This window comes from Bombina bombina, chromosome 6 (genome assembly GCF_027579735.1).
Source record: "Bombina bombina isolate aBomBom1 chromosome 6, aBomBom1.pri, whole genome shotgun sequence".
In the NCBI taxonomy this organism is placed as follows: Eukaryota; Metazoa; Chordata; class Amphibia; order Anura; family Bombinatoridae; genus Bombina; species Bombina bombina.
Window position 1 is genome coordinate 1,022,981,705 of NC_069504.1, and position 25,921 is coordinate 1,023,007,625.

Sequence of the window (25,921 nt, forward strand, 5' to 3'; positions counted from 1 at the left end):
GAGGTTGACGGCTTGATAACTACCCCCCAGAGTCTCCATATTTGCTGTGCAATACTTTCTAAGCATTAAGACACTGGGGTCCAAATTTCAGAAAAATCGGATATTGCCTTCATAGTTTTTTGAACATTCAGAAATAAATGTGTCATTTTATTATTTAAAGAGACAGTAACGTTTTTGTTTAAAATCGTTTTTATTGCATTGTTTGCCTGCCAAAATCTGTTAACATGTCTGTTCCATCAGATAACCTATGTTCTGTGTGTATAGAGACAAATGTGGTTCCCCCTTCGAGTGTTTGTGATAATTGCGCCACAGCGTCCAAACAAAATCAGGACAGCTCTGTTATTTTTCATAATGTTACCCAAGATGATTTATCTAATGAAGGTAGTGGGGATAGCTCTACATCCTCTCCTTCTGTGTCTACACCAGCTTTGCCCGCGCAGGCGACACCTAGCGCGCCAGTGCTTATTTCTATGCAACAATTATCAGCAGTAGTGGATAATTCTATAGCAAATCTTTTATCCAAACTGCCAGTTTTTCAGAGAAAGCGTGATTGTTCAGTTTTAAATACAGATAAAAAGGATGAAAGATCAGACGCTGACGATGCCTTATCTATTTAACCCTCACAACAATCGGAATTGGCTGTGAGGTAAGGGCTGTCTGAGGGTGAAATTTCAGACTCAGGAAAAATTTCTCAACAGGCAGAACCTGATCTAGTGGCATTTAAGTTTAAGCTAGAACATCTCCGCGCTTTGCTTAAGGAGGTATTAGCTACTCTGGATGACTGTGATTCCATGGTAGTACCAGAGAAGTTGTGCAAATTGGACAAATTTTTAGAGGTCCCAGTGCACGACGACGCTTTTCCAATACCTAAGAGGGTAGCGAACATAGTGGAAAAGGAGTGGGAGAAGCCAGGTGTACCCTTTGCCCCACCTCCTATATTTAAGAAAATGTTTCCCATAGTAGACCCTAGAAGGGACGCATGGCAAACGGTCCTGAAGGTTGAGGGAGCTGTTTCAACACTAGCGAAGCACACAACTATTCCTATAGAGGACAGCTGCGCTTTCAAAGATCCTATGGATAAAAAATTGGAAGGATTGCTTAAAAAGATTTTTGTTCAGCAAGGGTTTATCCTTCAACCAGCTACGTGTGTTATTACTCTCACTTCAGCTGCGTCCTTTTGGTTCGAAGAACTAGAAAGGTCGCTCCAGAAAGAGACTTCCTATGAAGAAGTCATGGACAGAATTCACGCATTAAAGTTAGCTAATTCCTTTATATTGGATGCCGCCTTTCAAATAACGAAATTGGCGGCGAAAAACTCAGGTTTTGCTATAGTAGCGCGGAGGGCGCTTTGGCTAAAATCCTGGTCGGCAGATGTGTCGTCCAAGACTAAGTTACTGAATATTCCTTTCAAGGGTAAGACCCTTTTTGGGCCGGAATTGAAGGAAATTATTTCAGACATCACTGGGGGTAAGGGCCATGCCCTCCCACAGGATAGGCCTTTTAAGGCTAAGAAAAAGTCTAATTTTCGTTCCTTTCGCAATTTCAGGAACGGACCGGCTAATAACTCCACTGCCGCTAGACAAGAAGGTAACGCAGCCCAGCCCAAACCCGCTTGGAAGCCCATGTAAGGCTGGAACAAGGGTAAACAAACCAAGAAACCTGCTGCTGCTACCAAGACAGCATGAAGGGGTAGCCCCCGATCCGGGACCGGATCTGGTAGGGGGCAGACTATCTCTCTTCGCTCAGGCTTGGGCAAGAGATGTTCTGGATCCCTGGGCACTAGAGATAGTTTCCAAGGGATACCTGTTAGAATTCAAGGGACTTCCTCCAAAGGGAAGGTTCCACCTGTCTCGCTTATCTTCAGACCAGATAAAGAAACAGGCATTCTTACATTGTGTAAGAGACCTATCAAAGATGGGAGTGATAAACCCAGTCCCCTCCGAGGAACAAGGTCTAGGGTTTTACTCAAACCTGTTTGTGGTTCCCAAAAAAGAGGGAACTTTCAGGCCAATTCTGGATTTAAAGATATTAAACAAGTTCCTCAGAGTTCCATCCTTCAAGATGGAAACCATTCGGACAATCTTACCAACAATCCAGCAGGGTCAATTTTTGACTACCGTGGATCTAAAGGATGCGTATCTGCATATCCCAATCCACAAATATCATCATCAGTTCCTGAGGTTCGCCTTTCTGGACAAACATTACCAGTTTGTGGCTCTTCCATTCGGTTTAGCCACCGCTCCCAGAATTTTCACAAAGGTGCTAGGGTCCCTTCTAGCGGTCCTAAGACCGAGGGGCATCGCAGTAGCACCTTATCTAGACAACATCCTAATCCAAGCGTTGTCTCTTTCCAAAGCGAGGGCTCATAAAGACATTGTGTTGGCTTTTCTCAGATCTCACGGGTGGAAAGTGAACATAGAAAAAAGTTCACTGTCACCGTCCACAAGGGTTCCTTTTCTGGGAACAATAATAGATTCTGTGGAAATGAAGATCTTTCTCACAGACGTCAGAAAGACAAAACTTCTAAAAGCTTGTCGAGTTCTTCACTCTATTCCTTAACCCTCCATAGCTCAATGCATGGAAGAAATAGGACTAATGGTCGCAGCAATGGATGTGGTTCCTTTTGCTCGAATTCATCTAAGACCATTACAGCTGTGCATGCTCAATCAGTGGAATGGGGACTATACAGACTTGTCTCCCCAAATTCAAGTAGACCAGGTAACCAGGGACTCACTTCTCTGGTGGTTGACCCAGGATCACCTGTCTCAGGGAATGAGTTTCCGCAGACTGGAGTGGGTCATCGTCACGATCGACGCCAGCCTCTTGGGGTGGGGCGCAGTCTGGGACTCTCTGAAAGCTCAGGGCCTATGGTCGCGGGAAGAGTCGCTTCTCCCGATAAACATTTTGGAACTAAGAGCTATATTCAATGCGCTCCTGGCTTGGCCTCACCTAGCGGAAGCCAGGTTCATAAGATTTCAGTCGGACAACATAACGACTGTTGCGTACATCAATCATCAGGGGGGAACAAAGAGTTCCCTAGCGATGAAGGAAGTAACCAAGATAATCCAATGGGCAGAGAATCACTCCTGCCATCTATCTGCTATTCACATCCCAGGAGTAGACAACTGGGAGGCGGACTATTTGAGTCGTCAGACTTTCCATCCGGGGGAGTGGGAACTCCATCCGGAGGTCTTTGCTCAGTTAACCCAATTATGGGGCATTCCAGACATGGATCTAATGGCGTCCCATCAGAACTTCAAGATTCCTTGCTACGGGTCCAGATCCAGGGATCCCAAGGCGACTCTAGTGGATGCATTAGTGGCGCCTTGGTCGTTCAACCTAGCATATGTGTTTCCACCGTTTCCTCTCCTCCCCAGGCTCATAGCCAGGATCAAACAGAAGAAGGCCTCGGTGATTCTGATAGCTCCTGCGTGGCCACGCAGGACTTGGTATGCAGACCTGGTGAATATGTCATCGGCTCCACCATGGAAGCTACCTTTGAGACAGGACCTTCTAGTACAAGGTCCATTCGAACATCCCAATCTAGTTTCTCTGCAGCTGACTGCTTGGAAATTGAACGCTTGATTTTATCCAAGTGTGGGTTTTCAAATTCTGTGATTGATACTCTGGTCCAAGCCAGAAAACCTGTGACTAGAAAGATTTACCATAAAATATGGAAAAAATATATCTGTTGGTGTGAATCCAAAGGATTCTCCTGGAGTAAGATTAAAATTCCAAAGATTCTCTCCTTTCTCCAAGAAGGTTTGGATAAATAATTGTCAGCTAGTTCTCTAAAAGGACAGATTTCTGCATTATCCGTCTTGTTGCACAAACGACTGGCAGCTTTGCCAGATGTACAAGCTTTTTTTCAGGCTTTGGTTAGAATCAAGCCTGTTTACAGACCCATGACTCCTCCTTGGAGTCTAAATTTAGTTCTTTCAGTTCTTCAAGGGGTTCCGTTTGAACCTTTACATTCCATAGATATTAAGTTACTATCTTGGAAAGTTCTGTTTTTGGTTGCTATTTCTTCTGCTAGAATAGTTTCTGAATTATCTGCTTTGCAGTGTGATCCACCCTATCTGGTGTTCCATTCAGATAAGGTTGTTTTGCGTACTAAGCCTGGTTTTCTTCCAAAAGTTGTTTCCAACAAAAACATCAACCAGGAAATAGTTGTTCCTTCTTTGTGTCCGAATCCAGTTTCAAAGAAGGAACGTTTATTACACAATTTAGATGTTGTTCGTGCTTTAAAGTTCTATTTAGAAGCAACAAAAGATTTTAGACAAACCTCATCCTTGTTTGTCGTTTACTCTGGTAAGAGGAGAGGTCAAAAAGCTACTGCTACCTCTCTCTCTTTCTGGCTGAAAAGCATTATCCGCTTGGCTTATGAGACTGCCGGACGGCAGCCTCCTGACCGTATCACAGCTCACTCTACTAGGGCTGTGGCTTCCACATGGGCCTATAAGAACGAGGCTTCTGTTGACCAGATATGTAAGGCAGCGACTTGGTCTTCTCTGCATACTTTTTCCAAATTCTACAAATTTGATATTTTTGCTTCTTCGGAGGCTGTTTTTGGGAGAAAGGTTTTGCAAGCCGTGGTGCCTTCTGTTTAGGTAACCTGATTTGCTCCCTCCCTTCATCCGTGTCCTAAAGCTTTGGTATTGGTTCCCACAAGTAATGGATGACGCCGTGGACCGGACACACCAATGTTGGAGAAAACAGAATTTATGCTTACCTGATAAATTACTTTCTCCAACGGTGTGTCCGGTCCACGGCCCGCCCTGTTTTTTTTTTTTTAATCAGGTTGAAAAAAAATTCTTTATACACTACAGTCACCACGGCACCCTATAGTTTCTCCTTTTTCTCCTAACCGTCGGTCGAATGACTGGGGGGCGGAGCCAGAGGGGGAGCTATATGGACAGCTCTTGCTGTGTGCTCTCCTTGCCTTTCCCTGTGGGGGAGAACATTTCCCACAAGTAATGGATGACGCCGTGGACCGGACACACCGTTGGAGAAAGTAATTTATCAGGTAAGCATAAATTCTGTTTTTGATTTGGCTGATACATCATTCTGCAGAACACAACAGAAATGTTTTGTAATTACAAGGTGCTTACTGTCCCTTTAAGATCAATAAATAATATGGTTACAAACTGCCCCTACGGTTCTTTTATTTTAGTTCTGTCTTGTCTTTTGTGGCTATCTAGAAAGTTACAGAACCATGACAGCTCCAAGGTTTACAGGAAACTTTTTAAACATAGAAGAAGATTTTCTGCAACAGTAAATCTAATTGTGTTCTTTTTACATCCCATGGTTTACAAACATTACCTTTAGCTTGAAGCTGATATACTGTACTCATTACTTATAACAAAAAAATATTTTGTACATTTGGGTTTTCCAGGTAAACATAATGTCGCTGAATTCAGTACTGTTGTTTTAAACATTATTGCAGCAAAGTGCTATCATCAGCTCTTCCAAATGTTCTGCTGCCCTGTGGGACCAATTTGTTTAAGCTTAACCCCAGATAGGAATTGTAGAAAGCTTATGGGTATATTAGTGGGAAGAAAACAATATGATAATGGAAACCTTTTGTTCATCTCACAAATTCCTCATAGCTGTATAGGACTATATTTAACCCATTTACTACCAGTAAGTCATATTTCCTTCTTTCAAACTCTGATCTGAATTAACTATGAAAGAGAGGCTTCTGTGCTCACAAATTAACAAGTCTAGAACACTAGAACTCTATAAACATTTTCACTAACAAAAAAGAGACTATGGGATCCATTTATTAATGTGCGGATGGACATGATCTAATATAGCGGATCATGTCTGCCGCACATCGATAAATGCCGACAGCATACTCTGTCAGCATTTATCATTCCACCAGCAGTTCTTGTGAACTGCTGGTGCATTGCTGCCCCCTGCAGATTCGCGGCCAATCATCCGCTAGCAGGGGGTGTCAATCAGCCCGATCGTGTGGATTGCTGTCCGCCACCTCAGAGGTGGCGGACGAGTTAAGGAGCAGCTGTCTTGGGAGCGCTGCTTTTTAACTTCTGCTTCAGCCAGAACTGAAGAGGAGTGGATCGTAGGCAGCATCCGCTGCTTCTTAAATAGACTCCTATAATGCTTATCTTCAATAATATGTTTCCCAATCTAACAGGGAATGTTTTAGTTATTTATGATAGACCTCCTCAAAAAAATGTTTTTTTGTTCCAATCCTTTATGGGAAATAGGTTAGCAATTATTTATTACTGTATATACAGGTACAGAAAAATACCACTTAAGTTTACAAGGCGAGGCACAAATGTTACTATTTACAAGATAAAAAGTTACTAGTCTGCTCTGTATTACGTATACATAACAACATAGCAGATGAGGTTGAAAGAAGATAGACGTCCATCAAGTTCAACCTTTAGATATCCAACTTCATTTACAATAAGAAGCTGACAATAAAACTTATATTAATAAAATTAGAAGAAATGCCTGTTTAACACAAGCATTCATATCCCTGAATTCTGTTGTGCCAAAGATGTTTCTAATCAATTTTGTTTGTTTTTTCTAATGTATTGGCATTCACTATCTCCTTAGGCATAGAGTTCCACAATTTTATTGCTCTTACAGTGAAAAATAATTTATGTTGATGGAGATTAAATCTAATTTTCTCTTTTCTTAATGTGTGACCTCTTGTCACAAACAATGGCCATGGAATAAATAGAGCTTCTGAAGACTCTGTATATGGGCCTTGAATATATTTGTATAAAGTCATTTCAACTCTCAGGAACCTTTTTTATACAGTAAACATGCCCAGTTTTGCTAACCTCTTCATAGTTTAAATCCTCTATTCCCCTCAATATTTGTATCATCCTTCTCTGAATTTTTTCTTATTCTGCAATATTCTTTTTTAAAATGGGTCCCCAAGAACTGCACTTCATACTCAAGGTGAGGTCCTTTCATGGATTCATTTAGCAACAGAATCATGGTTTTGTTTATTCCCTTGTTTCTATGCCTATTTTAATACATGCTAGTATCTTATTTGCCTTAGAAGCCTCTGCCTTTCATTGTTTACTCGTTTGTATAGGTAAAGTCTAATTCTCAACTATTTTTACCAGTGCAGGACTAGTGGACTACTAGAAATGTCCAACCTTAAAGGGACATGAAACACAAACATTTTCTTTCATGATTTAGGTAGAACATACAATTTTAAACAACTTTCCAGTTTACTTCTATTGTCAAATTTGCTTTATTCTCTTGGTATCATTTTTTGAAGGAGTAGCAATGCACTACTTGTTTCTAACTGAACACATGGATGAGCCAATGACAATCAGTATATATATGCTGCCACCAATCAGCAGCTAGATCCTAGGTTATTTGCTGCTCTTGAGCTTTCCTAGATAAACCTTTCAGCAAAGGATAACAAGAGAAGGAAATTGTATGTGCTCATCACTGTCCCTTTAAATTCTATGTATTTTTCACAGTATTTGTTTTTAGGGATTGATTGACTAATAACAGAGGAAATCTGCACAATCAGTTAAAGAGTTAACCTGTATATGTCAGTGGTATCCATGTTTGATCACTCAAGTAATGGAATTATTTTTTAGTTTAAGATTCTGAGGCTACTGTATTGGTAAATGTGTTGGTGCTGTACAAATAAATACCACTGTTTCAGCATGTTCACTCATATAGTGCTATCATGTGAAGTTACACAAAATAGACAGATTTGGATTTTATCCATAATCTTACTCCAGAGAAAATGCTACTAAGATAAAAATATTGCTTAAATGGAAATGTTGGTGCTGTCTGGCTAAAATAAATATAATTTGCCACAGTAATGTAGCAGCAAACTCTGCAGCACCAGCAACAACATCCACAATTGAGGCAAATTGTGATAACTCATTGGATGCTTTGCAATTTATTGTAGCTTTCTCTGGCATACAAAGTGTAGACCCATTAGCTGTCATTCAAACCCCAATTTTAACTCATTCCTTCAACCATAACATGTTGGTACCATAAAGAAGAAGGCACAAAAAGATTGCTTTGTCTTTATGTCAAGTAGCCAATAGGATTTACATAAGTGATACATAAATGCACAAATGTGAATGGTTATAATAGGATTTTCCAAGTGCTTCTCAGTTGGCTACTAGCCAAAGTCAGACCACAGGAACCACTAATTCAATGTTTTCAGTTCTTATCCTAACCACCAACAAGCTAGACTGATCACAAGTGAGTCAATCACAGTAACTGAGCAATTGAGCAAACAAAAGTAATCTGTTGGTTACTTGAGGATATGAGTTGAGAAAATTTGTACTATTAGGTCAGCTTTTGAGGACATCTCTACACATTACAATAAAAAATATAATCACTGACCAGTGATTTTTAATACAGGATTTAGAAGCGATTTTAGAGTCTCCAATTGAATAAAGATTATACTCAAAGAGTTGACTAAGCAAGTCATACAATTTTGCATTCTTGTCCATATAACCTAATTATATCTGCTGCAAACCTGGAAGTTCAGTTCTGCCAGTCAGAATATACTCTAGGGAGTATTTTGACAGACTTCACCATAGATACGTTATAGTGAATGTACATGCCAGAATTGGCAATGTTGAATGCAAGTGAACTCAAAAGCTGTTGGATTTCTAAATAACCTGTGCCTTGGGGCATCAGAAATTTAAACCCAGCCCTGCCTGATTCTGTCCTCTGTTTAATATCACAGTCAATAAGTAACAGTTATTGTTTCTGTTTATTTATTTTATTATTAAAGGGACAGTCAACACTTCCGTGAACATTATTTCATATTGAAAATTAAAACCCGACGATCCGCCTGCACTATACCCCTTCTGCCTTGCCGCCTTGCTTCTGTACTAATCAGCGTCGCTAACTTCTCTAATACCTGGTAAATATGGCAGCCGAACTCCCCCCACCGTTACGTAGCTGCCTTCTTCTTCAAATGATAAGCAAATCAGAATTCAATCCTCGGGCATAAATTGCAAGCGCGTGCAATTTCTGACCGAGGATTGAATTCTGATTTGCTGATCATTTGAAGAAGAAGGTAGCTACGTAACTGTGGGGGGAGCTCGGCTGCCATATTTACCCGGTATTAGAGAAGTTAGCGACTCTGATTAGTACAGAAGCAAGGCGGCAAGGCAGAAGGGGTATAGTGCAGGCGGATCGTCGGGTTTTAATTTTCAATATGAAATAATGTTCACGGAAGTGTTGACTGTCCCTTTAAATGACTGTCCTCTAGCAGCTGCAAATGTCAATTATTTTTGTCTGTAGAGATTGTTATCCAGTCACTGAAGAATATGTTATTTTTTTACCAATAGAACATCTTCAGAAATCTTCCTTTTCTCAGGATAGAAAGGACTTTTCAGTTTAATCTTTATCTACTGTATTCCATTTATAAAGGTTTTTCCTATCACCTCAAATTTCTCTCCACCAGAATCTTATTCTTCACTTCTGCTGTTCTGTTTTTCTCAATGTCACCAAAGAAAAAAAGCTTCAGAAAAACCCTGTTTTTATATGAAAAAATGCTTTCATTAAGAAACTGTTATTTACTTGTTATTTGGGGTATATAAATTAAAGGGACATGAAACCCAACATTTTTGTATTAACAATTCAGACAAAGCATACACTTTTAAACAATTTGCTGCTATTATTATTTGCTTCAGTCTCATTTGTTGAATGAGCTGCCATACAATACTGTGAGCTAGCTGAACACATTGGGTTAGCCAATGCTAAAAGTCATATCTAAGCAGCCACCAATCAGTAGCTAGCTCCTAGTAGGGCATTGCTGTTCTGAGCCCACCTAGGTATGCTCCTAAACAAAATATACCAAGAGAATTAACCAATTAGAAAATAGAAATACATTAGAATGTTGTTTAAAATGATATGTTCTATCTGAATATTTAAAGAAAAATTGGGATTCATGTCTTAAAGGGACAATCTACACTTTTTACCCCTGTGATTACCTTGTATCTAAGCCTCTGCAGACTTCCCCCTTATTTCAGATCTTTTGACAGACATGCATTTTAGCCAATCAGTGCTGACTCATAAATAACTCCACAGGAGTGAACACAATGTTATCTATATGGCACATATGAACTAGTGCTGTCTAGCTGTGAAAATATGTCAAAATGCACTTAGATAAGAGGTGGCCTTCAAGGGCTTAGTAATTAGCATATGAGCCTGTGGCAAACCTAGCCACTTCTGGACTATAATGTAAGAAAGGTTGGCTATAGGCTGTATTGTGTGCTATGTATATGTGACAGACCCTTCAGTCAGAACTAAAGAGTTAACTGTGTTCAGCTTTAAGAAGCTATTCTCTAACGACAAGGTTACTAGCCTCAGCTTTTGTGTACTGTCATTAAAGTTAGTGATAAACATTCCATTGTTTAATCACCTCTAGAGAGCAGACGCCTAGGTGATAAGAAAAGCCAAGTGTGTCTTGTGTTTAAGTTGTTATCTGCTAAGTAAGGTAATTCTATTGTGGCATGTCAAAGGGCGTTTGCTCTCTGTCTAATGTACAGGATTCTTTCAACCCCCCAGCTGGGGTCAGATCTGCATAAATACTAGGCATAGCCTTTTTAATAAATGTCATTCTGTTTTAAACCTGAAAACTGGCTGGGTTGTGAGTTGCTGATCCCATATTCAGGGCATCTTCCATCTGGTGTTAACCCCTGGTATCCTGTTGGTACCGTAACAGAGCCTACCTAGTTTAGCATTCAACAAAGAATACAAAGAGAACAAAGCAAATTTGATGATAAACATAAATTAGGAAGCTGTTTAAAATTGAATGCCCTGTCTGAATCAAGAAAGTTTAATTTTGAATAGACTGTCTTTAAGTATAAACGTGTTTGTTTTAGAATGAACAACTTATTAAAGGTAAATGTCAATACAAGTATTTGATTAGCAAAATGATGAATTGCCACAATTGTAACTTTAGTGTCCAATCAAGGTTTAAAGAATCCACAGCAGGAAGGTTAGACTAAAAGTACATTTTACTTTTAGTCAAATTCAATCCAGAATTTAAGCAATATTTTATATGAATTTTAACTCATCAAATTTTAGGGAATATATGGTATAACTTTATTTTTTAATGTGGTCATGATATTTATATAAAAAAAACGAAAAGATGCGGGCTCGGAAAAAAAAAAAAAAACTTGGTGCCTTTATTCAGTTGCACAGCAATATCAGCAAAAAAGAAAAAGCTAAAATCACAGGTAAGAGACTTGGTCTTACACGTTTCAACAATAAAATGCCTTAATCATTGACTTATGTCTCCTCACATCCTCATATTTAAAGGTACACCTGCAACCTGATTGGAGACAAAGAAACCTCCCACAAAAAAAGAAAGAGTATTAACTATAAATCAATAGCTAAGAGCATATAAATATCAGAAGAGCAATACATATGGCTAATGCATACAGATAAGTCTACACACTCAAACAAGTTAATCTAAACTTGCATGGTTGTTAGGAACATAATACATATTTAATTGACACTACCAAAAATTGATAATATCAGCTTAAATATTAAATTAAAGTGGGATCCGGTATGCAGATTAAATATCCAAAAGGCTTCTCTTTTAGCCGAAAGTGCTTCCATATTACCACCTTTTGAGGGATGCCTGATTTTTTCAATAACACACCAGTCTTTGCGAGTGGCAAGATGTCTCGTATTGATAGCAATGGAGCTTGCTGAAAAGGGACACTTTGCTCTGTAGGGCAAAGTTATCAGTGAGCAGCGGGTGCACTTTAAAAAGTAAATACGAAGCCAATGTAAATCACATTTTGCTGCTTTCTGCGTATAATCCTATAAGGGAGCGGTTTCACTTAGAGACTGAAATACTGATAATCTCTGTGGTATAATGAACACTCTGGAAATCTAATTAATAAAGCAATAGTTTAAAATAACTCACTGCTTCCCTGCCAAATACATGGTCCAAATGTATATAGATAAGGTGAGCAAGGTAAGCAATTCATTTAAGAGTCGCTACTTTTGTAATAAGGATTTCCAGGCAAAGATTTAATTTACAGATGTTACTACAACATATAAAGACTGTCACAGTTGTCCATACACAACAAAACAAATTAATGCAAAGTACTTCTGGAATATAGAATCTCTCTATTCATATACTTTTTCAAGCTATACTGATAAGTAGATATAAAACAATTATAATCATAATTCATTTTAAGAAATTCTACAGGAACAAAGCAATTTGCAGATTCTGGAGAAGAGAGATATTTAAAGCTACAGTCGTTGGTTATCATCTAATGTGGCATATCTAGCTAATATTTCAGTAGTTCTACATGTAATATGTTAGAAGATAACTAAGCTGATACCCATAAAGGGAAAATACATAAATCTGAGAAATCAGGATTAGGATATATCATCCTTACTTGCTATCCAATAACAAAATGTTTGAACTCTTAGATAAACAGTTCAATCATCTAACATGTCATCTTTTTGAATCATAATAGGTTCATAGGATATAAACATTGAAGTCATTAAACCACATTCAAGATATTGGTACCTGAATGTCTTTAATTTTATACCCACTTTTAATAAAGAGATATAATAAAGCATTATGTTTTAACACACCAAATAAATAATGTGCTTAAGCAGTATCCTTTAGACTGAATTTGTAAAGATAAATCAGTGAGACCAGCTTGTTTAAAAGGTCAAAGAATTTTACAAGAATTGTGAAACAGTTTCAGAGTCAGACATACTCTGGGAACACCTCTGTTCAGCCCAGGAAACTGTCCTGTCTCTCCCACTTTCTGAAACTGGCAGTTCTAGTTTACAATGAATCAAATACAAAATTGCAATGCATTTTGTAAAAGATACACGGAAATAAACAAACTATGATCCTAATTTATTAAAATAACACAGAAACTTCCAAAACATAATAAAAATTTGCAAAAAATCACTGCTGGATCCAAATCTAAATGTATTAAAATATAAGAGAGAGTGAAAAGCTTAAATGCAATAATACTGGAGGGAATCAATATGAAATGTAAAGTAATATAAAATACAATGCACAGAGTGTAAGAAAACTCTCACATCACACAGTGCTATACTGCACTGGGCTTGTCTCTCCTTCAGATACAGAAATGAGAGACATCTCGCAGTGCTGGAGAGTTTCATCCTTTTTCTATTGAGCATTGAGTGAGTTCCAATAGTGCTTAAATTTGAGCAGCATCTAAAAGCTCCAAAACAGCACAGCACATGGGTGCCCAGTATCTAAAGTGTTAATAATATTTATCAATTTAATTAATATTTTTGAAATGAACTAAATGTTTTGGTTTTTCTGTTATGCAGAAATGTGATCAAATATATCATAAAAATAGGTTCTGGTTCCAAATTAAAATGCTAATGCAATTGGCAAATAAAATGGTTTCAGTCAGGGAGGGGGTATCACCTTTAGATAACATGAAATTAGATTGTAGCTTTAACATATTAAAGTTTTGAATAACTACTAAACACTCCTGGGGAATCTGTGTTTTATTTTAATGGGCATAAATATTTAGTATTTCAATTTAGAGACTCAGCTGCCACTCATATTTCGTAAAAGTAATTATAAAATCAATTAATTGCAAGAGTTTTTGCTGGTATTCAATTACTATTGGCTTTCTTGCTTATATTTTCTCAAAACAAGATTATGCAATGATAAATGGATTATCCTGTACTGAGAAAAAAAAAATGAAGTGTGTGACGCATTTCAATGTGCACTGATGAAGTAGTGAGAATATTGCTTAGTCAGTGAGCATTCAGTTCTTAAAAGACAGCTGTTCACATATATGCACTTCCTGTTAGAAATAAAACAAAGAAAAACAGCTTTAAATTAACCTTTTCCATGCCACAATGTTTAAGTAGTGCTTGTCCCTCTAGACTATAGACTGGAGATTTATATATAAAATGTTTAGTTATTCATTAAGAAACAACTGCGTTGTATTTTCATTATTTATTTTGCCCAATTTACATGTTATTCTGCTCTGAACACTTTAGGCTTCCTAATTCTACTTGAAATGCACCCTGCTGACTTATCAAGGCTTATCCTGCTACATATATGTACCTAATTGGATTTATTAGATAACAACTGCAAAACAATGTATTTTATACTAACTTTATGACAGTGACTAAACTTCTTATCTGTGGACTAGAGCCCACATGAGGCAAATGGAGGGTGGAGTTTGACTACTGAAAAATAATTGCCGTAAAAAAAGGATATTACGTTTTTTAAGCCCTTAATGACAGCCAAAGTACCCTGTATGTCACCTGTCATTTTGACACTTCTGGGTTAAATAGTTCGACAGCATTGTTACTGAATGTCTCTGGGAGTGAGGCATGTAGTAATAGTGCCTCCTCACTTTCAGCATGACTGGTGTCATTACAGGGCTGAAAACCTCTGGACACATGATGTACAGGGTATGTTCATGTTTTTAAGGGGTTAAAAACATAAACATTTGGCTGATTTCTTATTCTATAACAACAAAACAGAAATGGCTTGTATTTATAAGGTGTTTACTGTCCCTTTAACAACAACTTAAATATATTTTACTTAATTTTAAGGAGAAAATAATTTTTACATGTGGGGGGTGATTTACAAAGAATGGAGAGGTATTTAAATTTTAAAGGTCTTTAACAGACAAGATTTTCAGGAGCAGGTAAATAAAATGTTTACTAGCCAGCTGATTATCACCTATTTATCTATCTATCTATCCTCTGTATATATATACAGGGAGTGCAAAATTATTAGGCAAGTTGTATTTTTGAGGATTAATTTTATTATTGAACAACAACCATGTTCTCAATGAACCCAAAAAACTCATTAATATCAAAGCTGAATAGTTTTGGAAGTAGTTTTTAGTTATAGCTATTTTAGGGGAATATCTGTGTGTGCAGGTGACTATTACTGTGCATAATTATTAGGCAACTTAACAAAAAACAAATATATACCCATTTCAATTATTTATTTTTACCAGTGAAACCAATATAGCATCTCAACATTCACAAATATACATTTCTGACATTCAAAAACAAAACAAAAACAAATCAGTGACCAATATAGCCACCTTTCTTTGCAAGGACACTCAAAAGCCTGTCACCCATGGATTCTGTCAGTGTTTTGATCTGTTCACCATCAACATTGCGTGCAGCAGCAACCACAGCCTCCCAGACACTGTTCAGAGAGGTGTACTGTTTCCCCTCCTTGTAAATCTCACATTTGATGATGGACCACAGGTTCTCAATGGGGTTCAGATCAGGTGAACAAGGAGGCCATGTCATTAGATTTTCTTCTTTTATACCCTTTCTTGCCAGCCACGCTGTGGAGTACTTGGACGCATGTGATGGAGCATTGTCCTGCATGAAAATCATGTTTTTCTTGAAGGATGCAGACTTCTTCCTGTACCACTGCTTGAAGAAGGTGTCTTCCAGAAACTGGCAGTAGGACTGGGAGTTGAGCTTGACTCCATCCTCAACCCGAAAAGGCCCCACAAGCTCATCTTTGATGATACCAGCCCAAACCAGTACTCCACCTCCACCTTGCTGGCGTCTGAGTCGGACTGGAGCTCTCTGCCCTTTACCAATCCAGCCACGGGCCCATCCATCTGGCCCATCAAGACTCACTCTCATTTCATCAGTCCATAAAACCTTAGAAAAATCAGTCTTGAGATATTTCTTGGCCCAGTCTTGATGTTTCAGCTTGTGTGTCTTGTTCAGTGGTGGTCGTCCTTCAGCCTTTCTTACCTTGGCCATGTCTCTGAGTATTGCACACCTTGTGCTTTTGGGCACTCCAGTGATGTTGCAGCTCTGAAATATGGCCAAACTGGTGGCAAGTGGCATCTTGGCAGCTGCACGCTTGACTTTTCTCAGTTCATGGGCAGTTATTTTGCTCCTTGGTTTTTCAACACGCTTCTTGCGACCCTGTTGACTATTTTGAATGAAACGCTTGATTGTTCGATGATCACGCTTCAGAAGCTTTGCAATTTTAAGAGTGCTGCATCCCTCTGCAAGATATATCACTATTTTTGACTTTTCTGAGCCTGTCAAGTCCTTCTTTTGACCCATTTTGCCAAAGGAAAGGAAGTTGCCTAATAATTATGCACACCTGATATAGGGTGTTGATGTCATTAGACCACACCCCTTCTCATTACAGAGATGCACATCACCTAATATGCTTAATTGGTAGTAGGCTTTCGAGCCTATACAGCTTGGAGTAAGACAACATGCATAAAGAGGATGATGTGGTCAAAATACTCATTTGCCTAATAATTCTGCACTCCCTGTATTTCTGTCTCCAATATTATATTTATTACATCTTAATACATTTTTGTGGTATTAATTTGTCTGTACTTTATTATGGAGTATACTGGAACTGTCCCCACTACCTTATCTCATGATCCTTTAAAAAGTAGATCCACTGATTTTATATATATCCATTTTAAGTGTTTATTTTGCAAACATATAACATCCTCTTATTAATTCAGACTCTGACTCTTTAGAATTGTCTTCTGAAGGTGAACTGCTCATCAGGAGCCACATATTTGCCTCTTGTCATTGGCTTACCTGTATGTTCAGCTAGGTTCCAGTAGTGCATTGCTGCTCACTCAACAAATGATACACATATAATGAAGTAAAATTGATAATAGAAGTAAACTGGAAAGTTGTTAAAAAATATAAAAGAATCATAAAAGAAAAAAAATTGGGTTTTATGTCCCTTTAATGCTAAACTTTTGGCATTAGCTGTTCTTACCAGAAGAGCTTTGTAGTTGAAGTCATGGTCAAATCTAGACTTTTATTAAGGGAAAATTTTGTTTGGGCCTGATCTAGATACCATAATTTCTTCAGTGTCTGGAGGTAAAGAAGCCTTTCTTCCTCAGGAAAACATATCTAAGGGAAACAATAGAGCAGTGACTTGTTTTCGTCCCTTTCATCAACCAAGGAACCAAAAGCCACCTTCTTTGTTGCAGAAATAGAAATCTTCCAGATCTTTTTGGAAGTCAAATTCCAATTGGAACAAGGCCAAACACACAAAAAAGGCTTCTGACACTTCTAAACCTACATGAAGGTGTGGCCCTCGATCCAGATCTTGTGGTAGGGGCAGAGTACACCTTTTTCGGGATGCCTGGTCTCAGTCTGTTCAAGATCTTTGAGTTCTAAATATAGTTTCCCTAGGGTACAGAATAAGCTTCAGATAAAGACCTTCCTGATAAAGGATTATTTTGTCTCATGTTCCAAAGGACTCTGTAAAGGCAAGTGCCTTCCTTCAATGTGTATCAGACTTGGAACTCATAGGAGTGATAGTTCTAGCACCTGTGCTGGAAAAAGGCCAGGGTTTCTACGCAATTTTTTTTACTGTTCCCAAGAAAGAGGAGACCTTAACGGGACAATCTACACCAGAATTATTATTATTTAAAAAGATAAATAATCCCTTTATTACTCATTCCCCAGTTTTGCATAACCAACACAGTTATATTAATATATGTTTTACCTCTGTTATTACCTTGTATCTAAGCCTCTGCAGACTGCCCACTTATCTCAGTGCTTTTGACAGACATGCAGTGTATCCAATCAGTGCAGACTCCTAAATAACTCCACGGGAGTGAGCACAATGTTATCTATATGACACACATGATCTAGTATTGTCTATCTGTGAAAAACTTTCAAAATCCTCTGAGCTAAGAGGCGGTTTTCAACAGTTTTAGAAATCAGTTTGAGCCTACCTAGATTTAGCTTTTCAAAAATACCACCAAGGGAACAAAGCAAATTTAATGATAAAAGTCAATTGGAAAGTTGTTTAAAATTGCATGCCCTATCTGAATCATGAAAGTTTAATTTTGACTAGAGTCTCCCTTTAAGGCCTATTCTAGATTTATAAACGCTCAACAAGTTTCTCAGGTTTCTAACTTTCAAGATGGAAATAATTTGGACAATTAACGTTCTGGTTCAACAGGGACAATATATGCCCATGATAGATTTAAAGGATGCTTGCAATCTTATTCCTATCCCCAAATACCACCACCAGTTTCTAAGGTTTGCCTTCCAGGACAAACATTTTCAGTTGTTTGCTCTTCCATTTGGTCTAGCTATAGCTCCCAGGAGCCATAATAAAGTTTTTTAGTGGCTCCATACCTAGATAATATCTTGGTTCAGTCTCCATCCTTCCTTTAGATGTATCTCATACAAACAAACCAATGGGATGTACCAGAGATATATATTATGGCTTTTCATTTGCAGAACAAACTTCCCAGATATTTTGCAAGATCCCTGGACCCTGCAGTTTATAGATGCTCTAGTGGCTCCCTGGTAATTCAGTCTTGCATATAAATTTCCTCCCACTGTTCTGCTGCCAAGAGTGATAGCTCAGATCAAACAAGAGCTATCATCAATAATACTGATTGCTCCAGCTTGGTCATGCAGAACTTGGTTTGTGGATTTAGTTCAGATGTTCAGTTGTCCTCCGTGGTCTCTTCCACTGAGACACTACCTACTGTCTCAAGGCCTCTTCTATCATCAAGATCTCAATTCTCTCAACTTGAAGGCTTGGAGTTTGAATGCATAATTTTGAAATAAAGAGGCTTTTCTGATGCTGTAGTTGAAACCTTAATTCAGGCCAGAAAGCCAGTTACAAGAAAAATCTATTAAAGGATCTGGAATTTTTTTTCTTTCTTGGTGGGAAAAACAAGGTTTTGGCTGGCCTTCCTTTATAATTCCTAGAATTCTTACATTTTTACAAGAGGGCTTATATAAAGTTTTATCTGCTAGCTCTTCAACAGGTCACATTTAGTTTTTTTCTGTTTTTTACCATAAGAAAATTGCTAAACTTCCTGACATTCAGAGCTTTGTTTAAACTTTAGTCGGGATAACACCACTGATTAAATCAATGTTTCCTTAATTTGGTTCAAATCGTTTTGCAGACTTTTCCTTTTGAGCCTATCCACAGTTTAAATTTTCAATTAGCAATATCATCTGCCAGAAGAGTTTCTGAATTGTCTGCTCTTTCTTGTGAGCCTACTTGTCTTGTCTTTTATCAGAATAAGGTGGTTTTAATGACTAAATTTGATCTTTTTTACCAAAAGTTTTTTTTTTCAGATAACATCAATCAAGGGATTGTAGCTCCTTCTTTTTGTAGCTCTTTCTCTTTGTTCAAATGCCAGAAGTCCACAGCATTACTTTAGCTTCTTGGCTAAAACTCTTGATTCACAAGGCTTACACAAGGCTTACTTGGAGGTGGGAAAGTCCCGTCCCCCCCCCAAAATGCATTACAGCCTATTCGATTAGATCAGTTTCCACATCCTGGGCCTTCAAAAACACAAGGATATCTCCAGCCTTGGTTAAATTTAAAAAGGTAACTTTATTTTACCTGCATAGTCCTAAGTACAAAAAAGAACAACATTTTCCTTTTTTTGTACTTTGGAGAAAATAAATTAAATTTTTAAATTTAACCAAGGCTGGAGATATCCTTTATGTTTGTATCTATGGAAGTGGCTGATTCCTGACTCCATGCCTGGTGATTAATAACTTGGTGAAGTCTCCCATATTTTTGAATTTTCAAATAAATTTGCAAGACAGCAACATGGTCATACCTTTACTAAATTCTACCACTTTGATGTTTTTTGCTTCTTCTGGAGCAGCTTTTTTTAGGAAAGTCTTCCAGGCAGTAGTGTCTTGAAATTAGGTGCCTGCCTTTTAAAAAATGTTGTCCCACACAAAATTACTTTTGGACTCCATAACTTGGGCATTAGTTCCAAGAAGAAATGCATTGTGGATTTTTACCACCTTATGAAAGAAAGCAAAATGTATGCTTACCTGATAAATTCATTTCTTTCATGGTGATGGTAGTCCATGAGTCGCGCCCAATCTTATTAAATTATTTTTTTCTGGCAGCAGTTCTAGTTTGCACCTAATTTTCCCTGCTTTGTCCTTTCCTACTTTTCTTTGCTTGGCTATAGGTCAGACTAACATACCAGAGAGGTAATAGTGATTAAGTGCTTTTTGGAGTTTTGGGAATTTTTGCCTCCTCCTAGTGGCCAGGAGTTGAATCCCTAGAGTAATGGATCATGGACTCTTACTATCATGAAATACATTAATTTGTCAGGTTATCATAAAATTTGTTTTGTTCTTTTTGCATACTTTATGTATTGGTTTTTATGCAGACAAGACATTTTGTCTTAGTTTATCCACCTACATATGGAACAATGTTCAGTCTTTTTGTCTCGTGTCCCTTAATTTATTTATTTTTTGCTGTAGAACAAATTGTCTGTATACCTGTTTCTTGATCATCAATAAAAACTATTAAAAACATAATAATGTTTGCAAAAATAGTAATAATTTTGAGTAATTAAAAGACCATATACCATGTTTTATACTCTAATATTATGGATCTATTTTATCTTCTCTTCAACTAATTATTTTATTACTGTTTTGACTGACTGAAAATATCAGTGTTAATAGGGTGAGTAGTATGTGTATAATTAATTGTAATTATACATATATTGTAAATTAATTTCTAATTTTGCATGCAAATATATGCAATATTTAATATAACATTAGTGCAGAATTATATAACATAAGGATAGACTTTCGTGTGAATTTTCCCCCCAAAATACCTTATTTGAAGTGTAAAACTATACTTACCTTGTAAGCTAAGTCATCCTCTTCTACATTGCAGTATTTTTAACTAGCGCATCACCAGGCTCACTGTCTAATCACAGTGTACTCAACCTTGTCATTCAACTACGTGTAGTGGGCTTCTTCTCTGGTTAAAGCTGTCGGCGGCTGTACCTAGCGCAGGAGCGCACTACATGTAATTGAATGGCAAGATCGCGTGCACTGTGATTAAACAGTGAACATGTGATGCACTAGTCTAAAAAATTTCTGCACAGAAAAGTTTAAGACTTCAAATTAGGCATTTTGGAAATCTTTTTCACACGAAAGGCTATCCTTATGTTACATAATTCTGCACATAGTGCAGAATTATGTAACACCAAGCACAACATTTACTGTCCCTTTAAGCAACCAGTTAATATTTAATTAGATTTTAAAGCTTAAATTAGTACATATCTTGATTTGTTAACATTTTCCTTTTCAGTATCTATCAATTTTGATTTTAATTTACCTTATGGAGTTGGCTGCTGGCATTCTCTCCTACGTATATTATGATATGGTAAGCTATGTTTTCATGTGTTTTTTTTTAATTAAGTTTGAATTTAGACCTAAAAACTTAGCAACATTTTCACAGTTGGAGACGTTTTACTTTGGTTCACATAAATGTTCTCATAACATACTGAGCTATATAATCTTTGACTAGTAAACTTTACACTATTCATATTAGACTTAGGCTAGATTACAAGTGGCACACTAACTTGCATATGTATTAAAAGTTGGAAGTAAACGCGTTTGCTCGAGCACAAACTAAATTAATGCGCATGGTTTTTTCGCGAGAGAAGACCTTGTGTAATTGGTAAGGGTTAAAAAATTGTGCGCCAAACAAACATAAATATATTACAATATATATAGGACTCTAGTCCTTTATTGGTTATTTGCATAAATGCTATCAAACAAACATAAATATATTACAATATATATAGGACTCTAGTCCTTTATTGGTTATTTGCATAAATGCTATCAGTGTTAATTTTATTTGCAGAATAAATATGACCAATAACAAGCTAGATCTCAATCCTGTCACACAAATTGAGCCAGTATATGAAAACGAGCTGCAACAGCTATTTTTTTTATCCATTAATGCTGTAAGGTTTTAATTAAATTGCTATAATTTACTGACAGTTCACAGTCTGTAAGTTACTGCATAAAACCCCCTCCTCAAGGCTGCTTGTGATATCCAGCCTTGTAAGAAGTTTCTGATCCCTGCTGAAACAACCTTTTTTCCCTTTTTTATTCTGCTACTTTCAGAGTTAAACTACAAGAAAATGCAGGAAAATAAATATTGAAAGTGCATTGTCCTTTTTTTCTACACAAAGTCTTTAATGCCCCTTTAAGCGAGAATATTATATTAGGTTTACAAAATATATTGGCTGTGACAAACTGAAAACTCTGGTCATATATTGGAGTCAAATATAATCAAAATTCCCTTGCAAAGTGCAACACAATAATTATTAAGTGATTTTAAAATTCAAACACATTCTAAAACATTCAAAAACACCACTTTAAGGTATGTACTGTATCTGAAGTTTGTCAGATGCATTTGAGTACAGAAATATTGCTGTTACCTTGCATAAAGATAATTCCACAGTTATTTCATAAAACACTTGTGGCTAGATTACGAGTTTTGCGTTATGAGTCTAAAGCTGTTTTTGCACTACAGCTGGTATTACGAGTCTTGTAGGTATAGCTGTACCGCACACTGTTTTGGCCGTCACGCAATGTAACTACCGCACCTTTCAAAAGGTCAGAGTTTGCCTGTCCGGCCAAAAAGTGAGTGGTACAGCCTATAACTACAAGATATGTACCGTCATCTGCAAGTCATCTGAAAGTCAGTAGTTATGGGTTATACGTTACAAAGTTGTACCATAAAACTCATAACTAAAGTGTTACAAAGTACACTAACACCGATAAACTACCTATTAACCTGTAACCGAGGCCCTCCTGCATCGCAAACACTAAAATAACATTATTAACCCCTAATCTGACACTCCTGACATCGCCCCCACTAAAATAAACATATTAACCCCAAAACCGCCACTCTCCCACATTGTAAACACTAGTTAAATATTATTAACCCCTAATCTGCTGCCCCGATGTCGTTGCCACCTACATACACTTATTAACCCCTAATCTGCTGTCCCTAACATCGCCACAATCTACATTACTGTTATTAACCCCTAATCTGCTGCCCCAAAATCGCCACCAGCTAACTACACCTATTAACCCCTAATCTGCTGCCCCCAATGTCGCCGCCACTATACTAAAGTTATTAACCCCTAAACCTAACTCTAAGTCTAACCCTAACGTAACCCTAACACTCACTAACTTTAACATAATTAAAATAATTCCAAATAAAAATTACAATTAATACCTAAATTATTCCCATTTAAAACTAAATAAATACTTACCTGTAAAATAAAACCTAAGATAGCTACAATATAACTAATAGTTACATCGTTGCTATCTTAGGTTTTATTTCACAGCTAAGTTTGTATTTATTTTAACTACATAGATTAGTTAGTAAATAGTTATTAACTATTTACTAACTACCTAGTTAAAATAAATACAAACTTACCTGTGAAATAAAACCTATCCTGTCTTACATTAAAACCTAAAATTACACTAAAATTAAATAAATTAAATAAAAAAAATACATTTATCTAAATTACAAAAAATAATAAACACTAAATTACACAAAATAAAAAAAGAAATTATCAAAAATAAAAACGAATTACTCCTAATCTAATAGCCCTATCAAAATAAAAAAGCCCCCCAAAATAAAAAACGTAGCCTACACTAAACTGCAAATATCGCTTAAAATGGCCTTTTGCGGGGCATTGCCCCAAAGAAATCAACTCTTTTACCTGTAAAAAAAAAATACAAACAACCCCCCAACAGTAAAACCCACCACCCACACAACCAACCCCCCCAAATAAAAACCTACCTAAAAAAAAAAAACATAAGCTCCCCATTGCCCTGAAAAAGGCATTTGGATGGGCATTGCCCTTAAAAGGGCATTTAGCTCTTTTACGGTGCCCGAAGTCCCTCAACTAAAAATAAAACCCACCCAATAAACTCTTAAAAAACTAACACTAACCCCCGAAGATCCACTTACAGTTTTTGAAGACCGGACATCCATCCTCATCCAGCCGGAAGAAGTCTTCATCCAATCGGCAAGAAGTCCTCAACAAAGCCGGGAGAAGTCTTCATCCAAGCGGCAAGATGTCATCCTCCAGGCAGGCAGAAGTCTTCATCCAGACGGCATCTTCTATCTTCATCCTTCCGACGCGGAGTGGCTCCTTCTTCAAGACATCCGGCGCGGAGCATCCTCTTCATACGGGCCCAGCCGTACACTGAAGGTACCCTTTACGGGACGTCATCCAAGATGGCGTCCCTTGAATTCCGATTGGCTGATAGAATTCTAGAATTCTATCAGCCAATCGGAATTAAAGGGTAAAAAATCCAATAGGATTGAGCTTGCATTCTATTAGCTTATTGGGTCAGCCAATAGGATTGAAGCTCAATTCTATTGGCTGATTGCATCAGCCAATAGGATTTTTTACCCTTTAATTCCGATTGGCTGATAGAATTCTATCAGCCATTCGGAATTCAAGGGACGCCATCTTGGATGACGTCCCTTAAAGGGAACCTTCAGTGTACGGCTGGGACCGTATGAAGAGGATGCTCCGTGCTGGATATCTTGAAGATGGAGCCGCACCACGTCGGAAGGATGAAGGTAGAAGATGCCGTCTTGATGAAAACTTCTGCCTGCCTGGAGGATGACTTCTTGCCGCTTGGATGAAGACTTCTCAAAACTTCGTTGAGGACTTCTTGCCGCTTGGATGAAGACTTCTCCCGGCTGGATGAGGAGGGATGTCCGGTCTTCAAAAACTGTAAGTGGATCTTCGGGGGTTAGTGTTAGTTTTTTTAAGGGTTTATTGGGGTCGGTTTTATTTTTAGATTAGGGACTTTGGGCACCGTAAAAGAGCTAAATGCCATTTTCAGGGCAATGGGGAGCTTAGGTTTTTTAGGTAGGTTTTTATTTGGGGGGGTGGGTTGTGTGGGTGGTGGGTTTTACTGTTGGGGGGTTGTTTGTATTTTTTTTGGCAGTTTAGTGTAGGCTAGGGGTTTTATTATTTTTGGGGGGGCTTTTTTATTTTGATAGGGCTATTAGATTAGAATTAATTCGTTTTTATTTTTGATCATTTCTTTTTCTATTTTGTGTAATTTAGTGTTTATTATTGTTTGTAATTTAGATAAATGTATTTTTTAACTTAATTTATTTAATTTTAGTGTAATGTTAGGTGTTATTGTAACTCAGGTTAGGTTTTATTTTACAGGTAAATTTGTATTTATTTTAACTAGGTAGTTATTAAATAGTTAATTACTATCTACTAACTAGTCTACCTAGTTAAAATAAATACAAACTTAGCTGTGAAATAAAAATAAAACCTAAAATAGCTACAATGTAACTATTAGTAATATTGTAGCTAGCTTAGGTTTTATTTTACAGGTAAGTATTTAGTCTTAAATAGGTATTATTTAGGTAATAATAGTAATTTTTATTTAGATTTATTTTAATTATATCAAAGTTAGGGGTGTTAGGGTTAGGGTTAGGTTTAGGGGTTAATATATTTATTTAATGTTAGTGATGTGGAAGGCCAGAGGTTTAAGGTTTAATAACTTTAGTATAGTGGTGACGGCGACGTTGGGGGAGGCAGATTAGAGGTTAACAGGTTAGGGGTTAATAAGTGTAGGTAGGTGGCGGCAACATTGGGGGCGGCAGATTAGGGTTTAATAAGTGTAATGTAGGTGTCTGCGACATTGGGGCCAGCAGATTAGGGGTTAATAAGTGTAATGTAGATGTTGGGGTGGCAGATTAGGGGGGTTTAGACTCAGGATTTATGTTAGGATTTAAACATACATTTTCTTTCCCCATAGACATCAATGGGGCTGCGTTATGGAGCTTTACGCTCCGTTATTGCAGGTGTTAGGCATTTTTTTAGCCGGCTCTCCCCATTGATGTCTATGGGGAAATCGTGCACGAGCACGTCAAAGCAGCTCAAAGCAGCGCTGGTATTTGTGTGCGGTATGGAGCTCAACACTACCATATTGCCCACAAACGCCTGGTTTTTACAAACCTGTAATAGCAGCGCTATTAAAGGTGAGCGGTAAAAATAACTTGCAAGTTAGTAGCGAGCCAGCCATAACGCAAAACTCGTTATCTGCTTTTCAAAGAAGTTTTACATGTTTT

The 25,921-nt window shown here is 37.5% G+C and overlaps 1 protein-coding gene across 1 annotated transcript in view; it reads left to right on the plus strand.

Annotated features, from left to right (window-relative positions):
* The window catches only part of LOC128664858 (tetraspanin-11-like), a 144,202-nt gene that overhangs the window by 108,204 nt on the left and 10,077 nt on the right, over window positions 1-25,921 (plus strand). Inside the window, exon 3 of the mRNA XM_053719658.1 lies at window positions 21,092-21,166. Within this exon, the coding sequence (XP_053575633.1) occupies window positions 21,092-21,166 (75 nt within the window). The remainder of the gene's footprint in view (window positions 1-21,091; window positions 21,167-25,921) is intronic.